This window comes from Meles meles, chromosome 6 (assembly GCF_922984935.1).
Source record: "Meles meles chromosome 6, mMelMel3.1 paternal haplotype, whole genome shotgun sequence".
Taxonomy (NCBI): domain Eukaryota; kingdom Metazoa; phylum Chordata; class Mammalia; order Carnivora; family Mustelidae; genus Meles; species Meles meles.
Window position 1 is genome coordinate 90526181 of NC_060071.1, and position 20252 is coordinate 90546432.

At 38.6% G+C, this 20252-nt stretch overlaps 1 protein-coding gene across 2 annotated transcripts in view; it reads right to left on the bottom strand.

Annotated features, from left to right (window-relative positions):
- The window catches only part of SLC25A21 (solute carrier family 25 member 21), a 506059-nt gene extending 486051 nt beyond the window's left edge, over window positions 1-20008 (bottom strand). Inside the window, exon 1 of one of the 2 annotated variants that reach the window (XM_046010194.1) lies at window positions 18570-20008. In XM_046010194.1, coding sequence (XP_045866150.1) covers window positions 18570-18639 — 70 coding nt within the window. In that variant the 5' untranslated portion in view covers window positions 18640-20008. The remainder of the gene's footprint in view (window positions 1-18569) is intronic. The other variant, XM_046010195.1, reaches the window with a different exon arrangement.
- Between the last annotated feature and the right edge of the window lie 244 nt (window positions 20009-20252).

Below are 20252 nucleotides of genomic sequence, written 5' to 3' on the forward strand. Positions count from 1 at the left end.
ATAAATAAAATCTAAAACAAAAAAATAAATAAATAACTCAAAAAATATAAAAGCCCTACTTTTTTTTTTTAAAGTAGGCTTTGGGGGAATGGAGTGACCCCACTTATTTGATAGGGTGACCACTGAGACATGAACTGGGAATCATTCCTATAGGTCCACTATGGAATACTGAAAATGAAACCTAATGACTTCATTTTGGGAATAAAAAGTTAAAATTTCTGGTAAAAAATAAGATCATGTTAATGATATCCAAGTTTGAGAACAAAATGAAAACTCTACCCATCCCAAAATAAGGTTAGGTTATATGTATTCATCTATGAAAATTTTTTAAATGCCTGGAATATGCCCAAATACTTTCACATTTTCCTTCTCTGTTAGTAACTAACATTTACTGAGTGCTTATTAAGTGCTAGGCACAATGTTAAGCCTTTACATGCATGAACCTATCTGATCCTTCTAATGACCTCATGAAGTAGATTGCAATGTATCCTATGGAGAAACCACAGAAATGTTAAGCTGCCTGCCCAAAGTAACACATCTAGTGAATATCAAAGCTGGGATCTAATGCCAGTCAGTAAAGCATCAGAATCCCTACAGGCTGCCACCTCCTTACATTATCTCTACTTGCTTGATAAGGCAAAGTTCACTATCAAAGCATGGATGCCTTTCCATGAGAAGTTCCATTTTCTTCTTGACTGATCTCAATTGTAACTATTTCATTGCTTAGCTCCCACAGTGTACTCAAAAGTACTTTGCCATCTAAGTAACTATTTAATTCCAAAACAAAGATCTGAGAACAAACATTAAGTAGATCAATGTTTTCATTTATATATGAAATCATATTCATATACATACATATTTCATGAAATATATGTATGTGTATATAGAAGATAAATGACTGGAAAAAACTACAACCAGCACAGTGGACTTTGAGCTTGGGAAAATAAACCTACCCCCAAGCAGCAAGCAACTCAACAACCAAATAGTCTATATATGCTTCTCATAACATTCCGGCAAAGAATGGTTAGTGGGGAGGTAGTGGGGAGAAACAGGTCTACATCCACGCACAGTCAAGACCCAGGTTTGCACAATCAATGGGATGTAGACTACGTAGGATTAAAGTCCCTCCAAGATTGACTCCTTCTCAGGGCAATCAGGGCAGGAAAATAGGACTCTTTGTATTTCCTTTTTCTTCCTTTGCCACTCTTAGGAATAAAATTGAATAATGCATCTGAGACAGTGTATGGTTCCTGGGGTCATGTCTGAATTTGGTGACAAGTGAACACTACAAATGACATGTATTGGTATGAGGAGGAAACTGCACCGACTCCTTCAAATCATTTAGAGAGCAATATATGCTCTAGTATCTTGCTGAAAGGTTTAGAATTTTTAAAATTAATTAACATTCAAAATTGGGAACTGAAACAAATTTAACATTCATTCAGTCATCTACTCATTCAACAAATGTTTATTCAGTACCTAACCTGTGCCATTTTCTGTTTTAGGCACTAACGGATATAGCCCGGTACCAAACAGACTAGGATTCTTACCCTCAAGGAGCTTGTCACCAACTGATAGAAATAATAGCATGTTTTAATATCTGTCCCTATTATACATCTGCTTTAGTTAACAATTAATATGCATTCTTACATTTAAATAAACATATCAGTTACAGGTCAATAAAATATAAAAACTAGGTTTTCTTTAAAAATGTATTGGTATTGGTATATGGCTATTTTCTCAGTTCTGCAATGTTAATAAAACATACATTAAAAGTGTGACTCCCCTCATGTATATTCAAATGCAAGAATACCTAAATTTATATGAACTGCACAAATCATAACAAAAAATATGGATAGTTTCCACTGTAGAAAGTTTTAATTTGCTAAAAACCTATATATACCAATAACCGCTGTGACCCCATCTACTCCAACCTTGATGCTTCCTTTATTACACACTTCCTCTGTGGTCCTCTTCCGCTGTCTGACTATTCAACATCCATCCATCCAATCATCCATCTAGTTATTACACAACTATGTACCAGGAACAATTGGAGTGAAAACTCTAGAATCCATTACACTCTTCCTTCAGGATGAGAGTCTCTCAGCAGTTGAAATAGACATGAGATTTAATATATTAAAAAGTGAAGAAATGCCAACAGACAGTTATTAAAATGTAGCTTATTTTAAATGCTTACATATCACTTATTTATGCTTTAATACACACAATTGCAATGAGAAAGGCATTGACTTTATGTCTAGCTTTATTTGAAAGAAATGTCAAAAGTTTAAGTTAGGAGGTCCTCTGTGAATGTGTGGCCCCATTCAAATGGTGCTGCTGGTCCTGCTGGCACTGCCCCCTCTTGGCTCACTGCCAAGGAGAAGCTACTAAGCTGTCTCCACATATGAGCATCTCATTCTTATTCCCCCACTACTTACAGCCCTTGAAACCTGCAGAGAATCTAACTTCAGAAGGGCACAGGACCCTATATTTGGGCATAAGAGTCCTAAATGTCCCAGGGTTCAGTGGTATTTCACACATATTAGGGGCTAAAAACAGATTTTTGTGGCTCATCCACAAATTACATAATACCGTTCTGGGGGAAATGCACTCTGATTGCAAACAACTAACCTAAAATTACAGATTTTTGGAACATGACCTATACATTTAGGCATTACATGAAACAATATTTTTTTCCCATACATGGTAACTGCATTTCTTCTATATTTGTCTTGTATGTTTTTCCCATACATGGTAAGGGTAAGTCATCTTTCTTAAATTTTAACTTACCCGCAAAAAAACTTACCATCTATTTCTAACTTACATGAATAAAGAGTAAGAGACCACCTTTTTGAATTTATAAAACATTTCTGTGTATAGCTGCTCACAAAAAGAAACTGTGCGTCTTATATTGATTATATATCAAATATTCTATTATAGGAAGCAAATCATACTGTTTAGCATTTCTATATACCTTAAGTCAGAAAATGAAAGTTTTATTTTCGGTGGAGCTCTGAGAAACTATCACTCCTACAAGGAACATTCCCTCCACTATCACCAAAATAAGATGCTACAAATGAGTTCAAAGCACTTGGCTTCTAAAATAAAAGACGTTTTCTCTGTCTCTGCACATTTAGGCTGATCAGAGAGAGGCCCATAAGCAAAATAAGTCTCAAAAGAATTATATCACTTTGTGGCAAATGCAATTTGAATAAAAATAGACTTAATGAGTAGATATATTTTAAGCACTGTGCAAGTCCTGGAGACATAAAATAAGTAAGACTTGGTCCCTACCTAAAAGGGGCTCACTCCTTGCAAGACTTAAAAAACAAGAATTAAATCCAGTGTAATCTTTTAAATTAATTACACAAAAGAAAACTAAACTGTGAAAAGCATCCATGTAGAGTAAAACATTATACCACCTAATATGTAAGCGTATCAACGAAAACATTGTAAGTACAAACAGTAGTAGATAATGCCTATTTAAAGACCCCTATTGAATAGACAGATGATACACTTTTAAAGTATACAATTACACAAATCTAGTCAAGGTCACATAAACACCATCATCCCTGTCTTCTTTCCATGCAATTTATATGCCAGTGTCTCTATTATTCTTTCTTTTCTTTCCCTTTTTAGCTTCTCTGTTGACCTTCTAACCTCCAGCATTTGTGCGCTCCAAAGCATAGAAGGTACAGGCCAATGCAGATCTTTACGGAAACATGAAGGAAACAGAAAAAGTCTTATCCTTCCTTGACTCTTGATCAGACAAACATGAGATTATAATGCCCTGTAAAAGAAAGTGGCTGACATGCTTTCCAATTTTGATATGATCACATTCCTACTTTCATCTTAAAAGAACATGAAATAAATGTTTTCTAAGCTCAACTAAAAAAGCCCCTGCTAATCAAAATAAATCACTAAGGGGTCTATAGTACTTCCTGTATTAAGTATTCTCAATATTCATTTTCTTTATAATTTTCTTAAAATTTCATAGCTGTATACATTTCTCATTAACAGAGAAAGAAATAATGTGTTTAATCTACTAATCATTTTCTAAAAAATATTTTTAAAAGCATAGGCAAGTTACACTGCCATCTTGTGGTTAGAAGTTCATTTACAATAGCAAGGACTTCTGGTATTTCCATTAATTCCACACACAGTATGTATTAACCCACCCCCCCCCAAAAAAACAAAAAATCCTGTTTGGAACTTAAGAAAATACATTCTTTATACACTTCCCTCACTTTCTTATGTTAAAACTCATTATATTAAAACAAGAAATGGCATTCTGAGTGGCTGTCCCAGATAGATAAATAAAAAGAACTATGCATTTGGCACTCTAGATCTTGCTCACAGAAGTGTATAATTTACTATTAGTGTATATACAGTCTAACCCTGACAGTTTAGAGAAAAAAGTTATGGAATCAAGGAGCTTTATTTCCACAAGGTAATCTCCAAGACCTAAAAGGAATGAACGACATTTATGTTAAACTTATCAACAATTTTTGTTTGATCCAAAACTCTAAATTCAAAAGTAAGACCACCCACCACAGAGAAAATAAATATTATAGCAATAAAAATAGTTGCTCCCATCTCTCTTACTCATGTAAACTTATTTTTCCATACATAGTTAATAATCATACTTAAATAGAAAAATTAATTCCAAAGTCCAGTCATCTACATTTTTCAAGTGTATACTTTTTTCTGATCTATGCCAGGCACCTGTTCCAAATGTTTTATAATGGTAGGCTCTAATTTGAAGTTAACAAAACTTCTACATCTAATTCTGGCTGCAGAAACTTTTTTTTTTTTTAAGCAAATCGTCAAAATTATAGGAAGACAGTGCCATCTATAGGTCTGCACACAGACAGAATGGTGTTCTTCTATTCAAATGTGACTGAACTCCGTGATGCAATAGCCAACCACATGCATTGCCCTAGAAGGAAGCTCCAAAATAACTTTGCTCCTTATTGAATCTCTGGAGAGGTACCTATAATTTATTCCAAAGTATTTTAACTTACCTCTACTATCATTCTCCAGATAGTAACAACAACAGCAGCCATATCAACAAGAATGAAAATAATACTTCCTATAACTGTATTAACCTAATGTTGGCACTTTTGATGATCCATAAATATTGACAATTTTTCAAGAAATATTAGCTCATTGGCATTTCTTCTCTCTCTCTCTCTCCTCACAATGTAAAACTTTTGAGCTTAATTCTATTTTAAGTGTCATTCAATTCTACTGAAACATAAATTATTATTTCTCCAAAGTTATATTTCCCCCCATAATAAACAGCTCATTCTAGATTTTACAGACATTCAACTAAATTCACCCTGGGTCTCACCTAAAGCTACCAAATTTGTGCAAATGAAAAAGCTCAAAACAAACCTATTTCATGCAACTTAAATTCCATCCTTTTTTTTTAAGATTTTATTTATTTACTTGACAGAGAGAGAGAGAGATCACAAGTAGGCAGAGAAGGAGGGGCAAGCAGGCTCCCCACTGAGCAGAGAGCCCGATGTGGGGGCTCGATCACAGGACCCTGAGATCATGACCCAAGCTGAATACAGATGGTTCATCTACTGAGCCACCCAGGCACTCCAAATTCCCTTTTTTCACAGCCAGGCTCACCCAGTCTACTCTGGGGTTGCTCTCACTCCAGTGAGTCATTCTGGTATCTTACCTAGGTATAAGGCTTATTTAACAATTACCCAAGGTTTGGGGCTCAACTCATTCCTAATCAATTGCCTGTACGGAACGACAGGAAAGAGGTAGCTCTGTCAATAAGGACAGAGTCCCCTGATGGGTGATATGGAGAATTTTACACTTGTAATAGGCTGGCATTTAGACATCTGGCAAAAAACAAGAAATGGCTGGTTACACCAAAGGAAGATCTTGCTGGTTCATCAATGTGCAAGTTTTCAGAGCAGCTGCAATATTTAAACCAGCCTGAAGGAAAAGAGGTCTTATGAAGGCAATACCTTGCATGGGGCTGCTAGTCTGATTTCTTTGCACCGTATGAGGCAGGGTAGGATAGTGGGGAGGAGTAAAAATTCTGAAAGCAAAGAAGACAGAGTTTGAGTTCATGTTCTGTTACTGGCCTTAAGCAAGTTCCTTAATTTCTCTGAGCTTCACTTCCCTCATCCTCAAGAAATGATAAATTATTGTCAATAATGTAAGCAAAGGAAGATGCTTTATACATAGTAATCATTCAATTAATGTGAGCACTTAAGATTTATCTTAATGCTTCCTGTTTGTCTGATCTTAATTATTGACTAGATAATTAAGGAGGATCCATCTAAACCCAAACACCCAGAGAGAGACACTTGTAACTTGCTAAGTTCACAAAAAGAATGAATGAGAAAGGCAACTCAAAATAAAGATGAGACAACAAAGAAAAAATGGTATTTGATGGTCTGATACTAGTTTCAAATTTTACCCCTGAAACATTACCTTTGAAAATCACTAAAAATCAGCAAACCCTTGTTCCCATGTTATTTCTACTGTATAAGTTAGAAATCTGAATCTGTAGGACACAGAGAAGTTGGTAATACAGACTAGGGAGTTACATGCAAATTGATAATATTGAAGCCATAGAGCAGATGGGCTTGCTCGGGGAGGTAAGAGTGTGTGCAGCAGAGAACTTAGAACCCTGCAGAAGGCCAGTTTTTGAGGAAAGGGAAAGAAGAGGAACCAGCAAAAGAAATGGTAAAGAAGTGATTGGAAATGAAGAGGAGAGTAACAATCAACAGTAGAGACAACTTTAAAGAAAAACACTGGTCAGGGAATGTGAAATTTTGCAAAGATTAGGCAAAATTAAGAATGAAAACCAGTAGTTAACAGTTTGAGCAGAAAGGTAAAGACAGATATGCCAATTATGGTAGGTTGGAAACTGAGTGAAGAATTTTTCACAGAAGTTGACAATAAAAGGAAGGGAAACATAGGACAATAGCTTGAGATATGGAACACGAACTTAAGAATTACAATATAAAGAAAAAAAATACAATTGAATGCCTGTTCTGGGTTAAACTGTGTCTCCCCCCCACCAAAAAAAAAAGTTCTAAACTCTGGTATGTGACCTTATTTAGAAATAGAGTCTTTAGAGATGTAATCAAGTGAAGGTGAGGTCATACCAGATTGGAGTGGACCCTAATCCAATGATATCCTTATAAAAAGAGGGAAATTTGGACAGACACAGAGACAGATGGGAAGAGCGAGCCATGTGATGACAAGGAAAGAACACAATGATGGTCAGCAACTGCCAGAAGCTGAGACAGGCATGGGCCAAATTCTCCTTTGCTGCCTCCAGAAGGAACCAGCCCTATCCACACTTTGATTTCAGACTCCTAACAGCCAGTACTGTGAGACAATAAATTACTGTTTTTTTAAGCCGTCCAGTTTGTGGTACATTGTTCAGATAGCCCTTGCAAACTGATACAAGGGATCAAAAGATACAGATCTAATAGAATACTTAGAATGTGTGTAAGCCATGATCACATCAAAGTATGGAAATAATTGACACAAACATAATACTTTAAAACCAAAAGGAAAAAAAATTGGTAAGAGAAATCAATTAAAATCTAGAGCAATTGAGAATCTCCTAGACATTCCTTGACCTGGTTTCATTTATTGCCATTGTAAGATACCACCTACTTAAATCATAAAGATGTTTGAAAATGATTTGTGTACCTCTTTTCATTTTGAGGTCCTGGAACAAAAGGTGATACACAAATTTAAAAAATCATCGTAGACCCTCACTCATAAGGTGGCAGACATTTTAGACCTGAGGATAATCTTTTCACTTCACTTACCAAATGGTTACAATACAAGAAAATACTGTTAAAGTTAAGTACTGTTGCAAATATTCATTATCTGATGACTTGAACCTCAGCATACTTTTCTCTCTTCAGAGTAGGACTCAGAGACTATATTCCGTGGCTTACACTTCTGATATTTATTCATTAATACAGTCAACATCTATTCCTGAGCATCTACTATGCTCTACCTAAAACACCAGTTTCTCAGTGCTCTGAGATGCTATAGTCAAGACTGAGAGGGGAAGGCAGTGCACAGACAAAGGAGATGAGGCAGTGCTGGTTTAACAAAGTGTTCCTAAAATGTACCGTTAAATTAAGTTGATCATGTTTTTACGTCAACTGAATCGTGTGCCCACATATTATACTTATGCTTTTAAAATGTCTTTCACTGAAGGACAGTAAAATAAAAAATCCTTTGAAATATTATGCAATTCATATTTTGTTCTTAAATTCATATTTTTGAGAACTAGAATTTCTTTTCTTTTTTTTTAGATTTTATTTATTTATTTGACAGAGAGAGAAACAGTGGAAGAGGGAACGCAGGCAGGGACAGTGGGAGAGGGAGAAGCAAGCTTCCCACTGAGCAGGGAACCTAATGCAGGGCTCAATCCCAGAAGCCTGAGATCATGACCTGAGCCAAAGGGAGAACCAAAGCAGACTCAGCCACCCAGGCACCCCAAGAACTAGATTTTAAGAGAGACAAGATAGAGCTATCCTACAACCCAGGAATTGCCCTCCTAGGTATATATCCAAAGGATACAAACATAGTAATTTGAAGGAGCACCTGCTCCCCACTGTTTATAGCAGCAATGTCCACAATGGCCAAACTATGGAAAGAGCCTAGATGTCCAAGGATGGATGAATGAATAAAGAAGATGTGCTTTGTCCACACACACACACACACACACACACGCACACACACAGGAATATTACTTGGCCATCAAAAAGAATGAAATCTTGCCATTTGCAATGACATGGATGGAACTAGAGGGTATCATGCTAAGTGAAATAACCAGAGAAAGACAAATGCCATGTAATTTCACTCATATGTGGAATTTAAGAAACAAAACAGATGAACATAGGGGAAGGGAAGAAAAAAATAAGATGAAAATAAAGGAGGCAAATTATAAGAGACTCTGAACTACAGGAAATAAACTGAAGGTTGTAGGAGGGGAGGGGGTGAGGAGATGGGGTAACTGGGTGATGGGTATTAAGGAGGACCCATGATGTAATGAGCACTGGGTGTTATATGCAACTGATGAATCACTAAATTTTACCTCTGAAACTAATAATACAGTATGTTAATTAAATCAAGTTTAAATTAAAATTTTAAAGAGACAAACTATATTTTAATTAAAATGCATTCTTTAAAGGTATTTTATAATTACTTTGACCAGTAGAGTTGCTTCCTCCTATGTGGTTGAAATAAGGGGAATTTTTCTGCCCTAATTACCCAGATAATGGGTTCCAGCCTCCCTTTGATGTGTCATAAAGGTTCACCTGTTTGACTACAACCTGCTACTTATTATCAAACAATTGCAGTTTCCCAAATCCTGAAGTTCCAAAGGTGCCATTTATCCAAATCACATGTGTGTCTCCTTTGCATGCATTGTGAAAAAGCCTTTTCCTTGATCAAAATTTTAACCTTGATTACCCCCCAGTGCATTGACCCTTTTATTACTTAGCTCAAATTAAATTCCAGAAGACTACTAGTATACATACTGCCTGTTAAAGTACTTCTTTTAACTGTATTTTAACTACGATGGGTTAAAGCAAAAAAAAAAAAAAAGGTAGAAATCTTATAAAAATGAAGATACATTAAGATATATAAGATCAAGGGCACCTGGCTGGCTCAGGGGGTTTAAAGCCTCTGCCTTCGGCTCAGGTCATGGTCTCAGGGTCCTGGGATCTAACACTTCAAGGGGCTCTCTGCTCAGCAGGGAGCCTGCTTCCCCCTCTTTCTGCCTGCCTCTCTGCCTACTTGTGGTCTCTCTGTCAAATAAATAAATAAAATCTTAAAAAAAAAAAAAAAAAGACATATAAGATCAAGAGTTTAAAAAAGACTTGAAATTATCCAGTACTATTTTAGTTAACAAAAAGTTAGGTTGAAAGTCTTGCTTCTCTTTCATAAGATAATGCACTTTTACATATACTTTCAAACAGTTAATTTCCCAGAAACCTATCCATGAATCCCAGGTTTCTTTCCCCTTAAAAAGGGTTTTTCATTCCACTTTCTCATTTGATCCCTTGAAGGTGATTAATGAGACAAAGTGCACAAAGTACTGCAACTGCAACTGTGTCTACTGCAAAATTGGAAAACTTGTTTCCAGAATACCTTGACAACACAATTTGACTAAAATATCTCCAGGAAGACACACAAAATAAAAACTGTGATTGGAAAGGAGATGGGGGTGTGTGCCTACAAGATACAAGGAACTACGGTGGGGCTGGAGAGGAGCATGAAAATTTAGGAAATAAATCAGTGTCTTGCATGAACAGTGATCATGTAAACGATATAAGGAGGGGAAATGCTCTAGGAAGTTCTCCTAGTGGCACTGGAAGACTTCTGGGAATATAAGTATGAGATTTGGGGAGACAGGACAGGAAGGGTCTTAGATACACCACTGTGCAAGGGAATTCAGTGTGGACAAGGCTTATGCATGGCCTCAGGAGGGACCCTGACAGGCTCTGGTGAGAGAGGGTCTCTCAGGGATCCAAGAGGACATGCCAGAGACTCTGAAAAACTCTGAAGTTAGAGGCAAAAGCCCATTGAGAACTTGGAGAGAATACCCATCTGAGTGAATCTTAAAGACTTCTACGTGACTTGGGAAATAAGAACCCTATGAGCTTTGGAAACACATGGAAGAATCCAAACTGGTTATTAAGAAGAATGGGAAGGTCTGAGGTAAAGCTAAGTTCCTGGCTCCAAGGAAGAGATGTTCATAGAAGGGAAACTTCCTGGAGCCCTACTGGTGAGTAGACAGGTAATGATGTGAAATACTGAGGCCTAAGGGACCTTGGAACTCTAGCGACTTTGAGGGGATTCTATCAGTATTGCTGTCAGGTTGCTACCAATCCCTTTGGTCATTGTGAGAAACAGAAAAAGATGTCTCAGCACCATCTGAACCTCTCAACAGATGCAGGAAAAGCCTTTGACAAAGTAGAGCATCCTTTCCTCATTAAAACTCTCAACAGTATAGGCATAGCACGAACATAACTCAATATCATAAAAGCCATATAGGAAAAGCCCACAGAAAATATCATTCTCAATGGGGAAAAACTGAAAGCTTTTCCCCTAAGGTCAGGAACATGGCAGGAATGTCCACTATCACCACTGCTGTTCAACACAGTACTAGAAGTCCAACACCAACAATAAATAAAAGGCATCTAAATGGGCAAAGAAGAAGTAAAATTCTCATTCTTCCCAGATGACATGATACTATGTGGAAAACCCAAAAGACTCTACCCCAAAATTGCTAGAACTCATACAGGAATTCAGCAAAGTGGCAGGATATAAATTTAATGCACAGAAATCTGTTGCATTTCTATACACTAACAATGAGACTGAAGAAAGAGAAATGAAGGAATTGATCCCATTTACAATTATGCCCAAAACCATAAGATATCTAGGAATAAACATAACCAAAGAGGCAAAGGAGCTGTACTCAGAAAATTACAGAACACTCATGAAAGAAATTGAGGAAGACACAAAGAAATGGGGAAAAAAAAAAAGTTCATGGATTAGAAGAACAAATATTCGTGGGTTTTTTGTTTTTTTTTTTTCAATTATGTTCTTAAATTAGCCAACATTTAGTATGTCATTAGTTTTTGATGTAGTGTTCAATGATTCATTAATTGTGTATAATACCCAGTGCTCATCACAACACAAAGAACAAATATTGTTAAAATGTCTTTGCAATCTGTACATTCAAGTGCAATCCTTGTCAAAATACCATCAACTTTGTTCCCAGAGCTGGAACAAATAATCCTAAAATGTGTATGGAAACAAAAAAAGACCCCAAATAGCCAGGGGAATGTTGAAAAAGAAAACCAAAACTGGAGGGATCACAATTGCAGACTTCAAGCTCTATTACAAAGCTGTCATCATCAAGACAGTATGGTACTGGCACAAAAACAGACACATAGATCAATGGAATAGAATAGAGAACACAGAAATGGACCTTCAGCTCTATGGTCAACTAATCTTTGATAAAATAAGAAAGAATATCCAATGGAAAGAGATAATCTCTTCAACAAACAGTGTTGGAAAAACTGGATGGTCACATGAAGAAGAATGAAACTGGACCACTTCCTTACACTACATGCAAAAATAGATTCAAAATGCATATAAGACCTAAATAAGACAGGAATCCATCAAAATCCTAGAGGAGAACCGCAGCAACTTCTTGCTAGACATGTCTCCAAAGGTAAGGGAAACAAAGACAAAAATGAACTACTGGGACTTCATCAAGATAAAAAGATTTGGCACAGCAAAGGAAACAGTGAACAAAACCAAAAGACAACCCACAGAATGGGAGAAGGTATTTGCAGATGGGAGAAGGTGTTTATCAGATAAAGGGCTAGTATCCAAAATCTATAAAGAACTGATCAAACTCAACATCCAAAGAACAAATAATCAGATCAATAAATGGGCAGAAGACATGAGCAGATATTTCTCCAAAGAAGACCTACAAAAGATCAACAGACATATGAAAAAATGTTCAACATTACTCAGCATCAGAGAAATTCAAATCAAAACCACAATGAGATACCACCTCACACCGATCAGAATGGTTAAAATTAACAAGTCAGGAAACAACACATGTTGACAAGGATGCAGAAAAAGGGGAACCTTCTTACACTGCTGGGGGGAATGCAAGCTGGTACAACCCCTCTGGAAAACAGATGGAGGTTCCTCAAAAAGTTGGAAACAGAGCTACCCTACAACCCAGAAACTGCACTGCTGGGTATTTACCCCAAAGATAAAAATGTAGTGATCAGAAGGGGTACCTGCTCCCCAATGTTTATAGCAGCAATGTCCACAATAGCCAAACTATGGAAAGAGCCCAGATGTCCATCGTCAGATAAATGAATAAAGAAGATGTGGTATGTGTGTATACAATGGAATACTATTCAGCCATCAAAAAATATGAAATCTTGCCATTTGCAATGACGTGGATGGAACTAGAGGATATTATGCTAAGTGAAATAAATAGTCAGTCAGAGAAAGACAATTATCATATGATCTCACTCATATGTGGAATAAGAAGCAAAACAGAGGGTCATAGGGGAAGGGAGGGGAAAATAAAACTGATGAAATCAGACAAACCATAAGAGAGTCTTAATCTTAGGAAACAAACTGAGGGTTCCTGGAGGTGAGGAGTTGGGGGATGGGATAACTGGGTGATGGACATTAAGGAGGGCATGTGATTTAATGAGCACTGGGTATATAAGACTGATGAATCACTGAACTCTACCTCTGAAACTAATATATATTAATCGAATTTAAATTTAAAAATAAGTAAATTTTTTAAAAAAGAAAAAGACATTCCTACTCCCCCAGATGGATTCATCTATAACTCTAGGATACATGGATTATGAATCAGTGTGGGCCAGATTTCAGCTCCCACTTGCTCCAGTGGCCAGAGCCCTTTTTCAGTATGTAACACACCCAACTGCACATTTAGGCCCTAGATGGATTGAGAACTTTCTCTTGGCTTAAAGCTAATTTTGCACCCATACACCTGAAATTATTTAGAAAGAGAAATATACTATTTAGCAGAAAGTCTGTAAGAATTGTATTTGCAGATAAAATAGCTCTTTTAAGGGATGTAAACTATTAAGAAATATAGAAATAATAAGGGATAGACTTGATTTGATCTCTCCAAATTCTAAAAATGTCTGACGATGGAAAAAATATCTTTCTCATCCCTCTCCTATCCTGATTTCCTACAGAAATGGTTGCACGCTTATGCAACCATTGGCAAATTAATTGGGCCCTCTGTGCATCAGTTTCTTCATCGTGGAGTTGTGATGAGGATTAAACATGTTGATACATGTAAAGCTTAGAACTGAGTCTACCATTTAGTATTTACTCAATAAATGTTAGTTGTTTTGATTACTTGTGCCATTCACATGTTAATGAGAATGTTAAGCTGGATGAGGCTGTAGAGGACATCTGGGAAATATTAATGCAGAAAATCATATTCAAGTTAGGCCTTGGAAAATAGATAGGATTTCAGTAGGTAGAGAAAAGAAGAGGAGGACATTCCAGGCATTGTGATTTAAAGTGCAAAGGTACAGGTAACATTCAAGTACAGTAAACAGATCTATTTAGCAGAAACTGAATAGCATGTGTAGGAGAGGAGGAAAATAAGACTGACAGCTAAATTGGGAGCATATAATAAGGTGTACAGAATTCAGTCTTCTCTCTCTGGTCAGCAATGAAAACCAAGAATGCTTTAACTTGTAATCCTCTGCCAATCTGGTTCTCCTCTATAAAATCTTTTTTCCTCAAAGGTCTTCTAATGCAGTGCTTCTAAAACTGGAAAGAGCAGACCAGTGACTTGGAGTCCTTCCTATAATGCAGATTCTGATATGGCAGGTCTGGAGTGATGCCTGAGATCTTACATTTTAAGCAAGCTTCCAGGTGCTACCATGTGCCTGCTGCTGCTCATCCACAGACCATACTCTGAGAACCCAGGGTGTAATACAGTGTCCTCTTCTCATTCACATCCTTACTTTGGCCTTGCTAATCTTCCCAAAGCTCTCATCATTGGGTTCTATTCTTTCATGTGAATCTTATGTGACTACCTGAAGCTGAAAATACAGACTAGAAGCCTTCTCTGAAAAACTTCATTTCATACTGATTTGTCTTGAGCATAGCTCTTATCATATAAAACAAAACTACCATCGGTTAAAAATAACTTTATATATTAGCTATAGCTACAAGTTCAAGGCCAGTCTTTATATATATACTGTCCAAGCAACTCTCTTTGGTCTTTTAAATACAAATATCACAAACCATCTTTTAATGAAAGGCAGATATATATCGTGATGAAAGACATCTATTATCCATCTCGTGATGTGTCTGGCTTCTCTGTAAGATAAATCTCCCCTGAAGTCTCCATGCCCACTGCTGCCCCACTCTTCCACATGGGCAGTGGCTACAACTGATTGGTGGCAAAGGTGGGACCATGTCCAAAATTGGGTTATCTTGAGTCTTTACCATGCTTTTACTCAAGGACTGAAAAAAAAAAAGCAAGTCAGTCCCTCACTGTCTCTATAGAACGGAAGTCAAGAGCATGTAAATTCAAGAGCTATTGGAAACCACACTCTGTCCTGTGGATGGGAGAGTGGAAAACAGCAGTCAATTGTAAGAAAAAAAGACTAACAAAGAAGAGCACAGGGAAAGAGTTCCACAGCCTGGTATGCTGACAACCTTGCACATCTCCATATAACCCTACAGGAAGGGTAGGCCACAGTCTGACCTGAGTCTTGGCAGAATGCCCCGTGATTTCCTCTGCCCTAAGGGAAGATAAACAGATGAGTGGGGAAGAGCTGAGAAGTGGTTTCTCCCGTTATCTCATGGAAGACCGTCATAAGGCCATTTCTCGTCTATCTCCCTAGTGTCAGTTGAATACAAGGCTTGCCACCACACTTGCACTTAGGGAAAGTTGCAGCCTTCAGTGTAAGTGGGTAAGACTGTCTGGTTGTGGGTGAGGCACTTTCCCAACACCAGAGTGACCTACCTCTCATACTATGTATCTTCAGGCCCCTTCAGTTTGGTGTTATCCGTGGAAAAAGGGACCCAGGGAACTGACACCATAATGACTTGCTTTTCCCATCTTTATAAGTAATTAACATCTGAATCCATTTGGGCATATTTACTCCTTACTAGGCAAATCTATGGAAGTATGGCAAGCCGTCCCAACAACTGTATTAGTATTACCCGTGACCCTGTTAACCACCACTCTGCTGCCTTCGAAATGCTTAATTCCCTGACAAAGTGAGGAAGGGTAAGAGATGGCAAGAGTTCACTTCCTGAGTTCCCTTCAGTACTCTAGCTCCTGATGGCAGTCTCTTCCAGGAATGCATCAAGACCTTGAATTCCATGAGATATGGTACTTCTCCAATAAACCTTCCCAGCTTTTTTTTTCCCCCTTAAGAAAACCAGAATGCGGGGCGCCTGGGTGGCTCAGTGGATTAAGCCACTGCCTTCGGCTCAGGTCATGGTCTCAGGGTCCTGGGATCGAGCCCCGCATCGGGCTCTCTGCTCTGCAGGGAGCCTGCTTCCTCCTCTCTCTCTGCCTGCCTCTCTGCCTACTTGTGACCTCCCTCTCTGTCAAATAAATAAATAAAATCTTTAAAAAAAAGAAAAAAGAAAACCAGAATGCACTGTTAACCTTAACCCTCAAAAGGTCATAGAATGCATACATAGAGGTGTTGCGTTCGATGACATTATCAGTAATCAGAACTCCAGCCCTAGAGATTCAAATGCATTTTCTATATTTATTAAAATTCTACCTCTCGGGGCGCCTGGGTGGCTCAGTGGATTAAGCCGCTGCCTTCGGCTCAGGTCATGATCTCAGGGTCCTGGGATCGAGCCCCGCATCGGGCTCTCTGCTCTGCGGGGAGACTGCTTCCTCCTCTCTCTCTGCCTGCCTCTCTGCCTAACTTGTGATCTCTGTCTGTCAAATAAATAAATAAAATCTTTAAAAAAAAAAAAAATTCTACCTCTCTTGTATATTAATTCCTTTTTGGCCCTAGGCCTAGTATATATAATATGATTAGTCTGCATTTATTAAAGTCCAATAAATATGAAATTTTATGAAATGATATTGCCCAAGTAGAAGAAAACATGACTCTTTTTCTACACTATGATGAAAGTATAAATTATTGTCATTTATCAAAATTACATAGTGCAAAATATATAAATCAACTATACTATGTTTACTCTCTTAGAAATGTATTAATTTTCTTTTTAAAATTTTTTTTATTTTTCAAGAATTTTATTTATTTTTATTTATTTGACAGACAGAGAACACAAGGAGGCAGAGAGGCAGGCAGAGAGACAGAGGAGGAAGCAGGCTCCCCCGCTTGAGCAGAGAGCCCGATGCGGGGCTCGATCCCAGGACGCTGAGATCATGACCCGAGCTGAAGACAGAGGCTTTAACCCACTGAGCCACCCAGGCACCCCGAAATGTATTAATTTTCATTCAGATTAGTTACAACTGTAAGAACATGATGGAATGACACATATTTGTGCCAGATGTTTATCATCCAAAACAGTGTAAGCAGGATTACAGTTTGATCTACACTTAACATCCCCTGAATTTAACTGTGTCCAAAATAGAGTATGATCATCTAAGCCAATTACAGATGTTTCTGAATCATTAGTCATAGGATAGGATGTTCACGAATTAGCCTTATTGTCCTGTTGGGACAACTAAGTTTTCTTTGATCAGGGTCATGGACCCTAAATCAACTAAGCTGGGGACAGCTGGCAGAGTCTTGGACACTGTGAAATTGGCCAAATGGTGAATAAATTGGTGAAAATTCATCATCGCTATGGGGAAACAACTAAAAAAGTAGACAGTGGGGCCACTAAAGTCATTATTACGGACGAACAAAGCACAATCACATATAAGATATGAATGCCTTGACTGTCAGATTAATGAAATATCTTTAGGAAAGTATACAGATGGTAACTAAAACATCTGGCTGCATGTGATACTCCTGAGATGCAAGCAGTTGATGACATACTGATAACTAGTCATAATTTATAATAGGCCTTTATAAAAAGCCCAAGTTTGAAAATAAATTTTACTAGTTGATGTTAAACAGTGGACATCTAGTCACTCTCTTAATTTGATTTACTAGAGTTGCCACAGTACAAATTATTAACAGACTCTCTACATTTATAAAAAATGTTTTATGGTGATGAGTGAATTACAGTAATTACTTTATAAATTTATAATAAAATGCAGCGTTAGGAAAAATTAAAGTTTCAATTAACTCAAAATTTGTTTTAAAATATCTTTAACACACATTCACACAACATAATCCCATGGGTTGGTGACTTTAGCCACACTTATAACTATTTCCACGATTCGTTCTAACAAATGTTTTCTGAAGGTTTTTTCCCCACAGCAGAACTCTCCATAAATTAACGTGAGCCGATTATACCAAACGTGTTTATCTGTGTTAACATATGCATTTAACTTTAGTATGCTCATTTCAGGCGCGAAGAGCACCCCCCACCCCCCACCCCCGATGGCAAGCACAGCCTGCAAGGAGAAGACCTGTGGAGTCCTGAAGGGTGTACTGAATGAGGGAGACAGGAGTTATGTTAAGACCTGAATTACCCAGAACAAAAAGGCTCCTACAACTGAGCGCAAGACGAAATCTGAGCGCAACTGGATCGTTTCAAGTAAAGTAACCAGCCAGGCAGAAAGGCCTCCTCCAAGAGGTAGGCCTTGAGGCTGCCTCGCTTGCTTCCCCCGCTCGCGACCCGGGAGGCGGGGCCCCAGAGAGCAGCGGCGCGGGGCGGAGGGTACTTGACCTGGGGCGCCCAGCGTCCACCGCCCGCTCCCGGCCTCCTTTGCTTTCGCACAAGGCGGCCTCCGCGCGGGAGCGCGGAATTCAGGGGAGAAACTTCTCTCGGGAGACTGACCTGAGTAAAGTTTTCGGGACACGCGAAGGGAAAAGCAACAGGCCCGCGGCGGGGCGGGGCGACCTTACCAGCAGAACCACCGGCCAGGATCTGGCGAGAAGCCTGTTTCACGAAGCCGGCGTCGGGCTTGGCGGACATCTTCACAAGCGGGTCACGACGGAGTGGGCCGGGAGGAGTGGGCGAGCTCGCCGGCCTTTGTGCGGGCCTGTAGAAATTCCTCGGATCCGGACAGAGCCGGCGCTGGGTAGGTCCTAGCGCCAAGTGGCTCCCGGTGAGGCGGCAATCCGACGACTGCTCGGAGGTGGCGGCTCAAGGCGCAGACTCGCTGCGTGATCTCCAGCGGGTCGGTACCTGCCCGCTGCACCCCTTCGAGGGGCTCTCTGTCACCCCTGCTAGGCTCAGTGGGCTCCAAGAAGGACCCTAGCGGAGAAAAACCTCGCGGATGGCGTTGGGTGGGCCGCCCGTGGTGGGTCGGTCGGGTTTGGTCTTCTAGATTGGCGCCCACGCGCTTCCCTATCAGGAGTCTCCTGCAGTTTGTCTAGCCGGACGCGCGGCCTCTGATAAAGCTTGCAAAGAAACGAACCTGGCCTTGCAGCGCCGCTGGGGCGACCCTTGCCCTCCCCGCAAGCCAGCGCTCTGGGAGGTTCTCAACGTCTCTACTTCGGAGTTAGCTGTCCTGCAGCTGTGGCCTGTAGAGACTGGGTCAGAGCAAATCAATTCACAATTACCTTACAATTAAGTAAGTGCAGCCCTTTACAAAGAAAGGGTTCTGGCTTAAGGGAATTTATCACACCTCATCAGCTTGAGTTTTATTTCCTGAATGACCAAAATAAAGAAGAGGCCTTGTTACAAAGAAGTGTCTACTGTACTCCCCATCAGTTTTCTGGAAGTATGAGCTTAAGATCCCGCAACATAAGGCTAATGGGAAAGTTTGTTAGAAAGGCAAATTCATGGCCCACCCCAATGTACTGAATCAGAATCTCTGGTTATAAGGCTCAGAAACCTGTGTTTTAGTAACTTCTCCAGGGCTTAGGAACGTTAAATGTTGTGAACCACAGAGCTAAATAATCAAGGAATATTAAGGAACTATCAGTATAAAACATATATAAACATTTATATTCTAAACGGCCCTTTAGAATATTTGGCAAAAACGTAATAATTTATACTATTTTTTAAACCACAAGCTACAAATGCTATGTAGAAGAGACACAATATTATGAAATTTTAGAAGCAGAGTTGTGCAGCGGAAGCGTGCTGGGCCCATTATGAAATTTTAGAAAAATACCTGCCACACCCCTAACAGATAGGAAATGATCCTAGTAAAAGGCAGAATGAGAGGATTTGGAACTGTCGTCCTATTTTTTCTTAAGCTTTGTATTTAATACTAAATATATTTGGTTTGAACCATATAGTATTGCCAGTTTTGAAAACCAAAAACAGTTGAATATTGGGAATGTAATATGGTTAAAAGTTAATATATATGCTTTCCAATTAAATGCAAAATACAATATTTTCATATTTCGTTTTTATTTCTGAGTCTGTTAATATTAGATATCTGACGGGCAAATTGTTAAAAGTAAGAAGTTGGGTAGACTTGCTGCTTATGTATCAGTTATACCAAAATAAATTTTCGCATATTCGATTAAATATTTCACTAAATAACTAAGTTTGAAATGTTTACAAAGAAATAGTTTAGAGAAATTTTTGCTGTTTAGCTAAAACAAAAGCTTTTGAGGAATGTTTAAATTTGA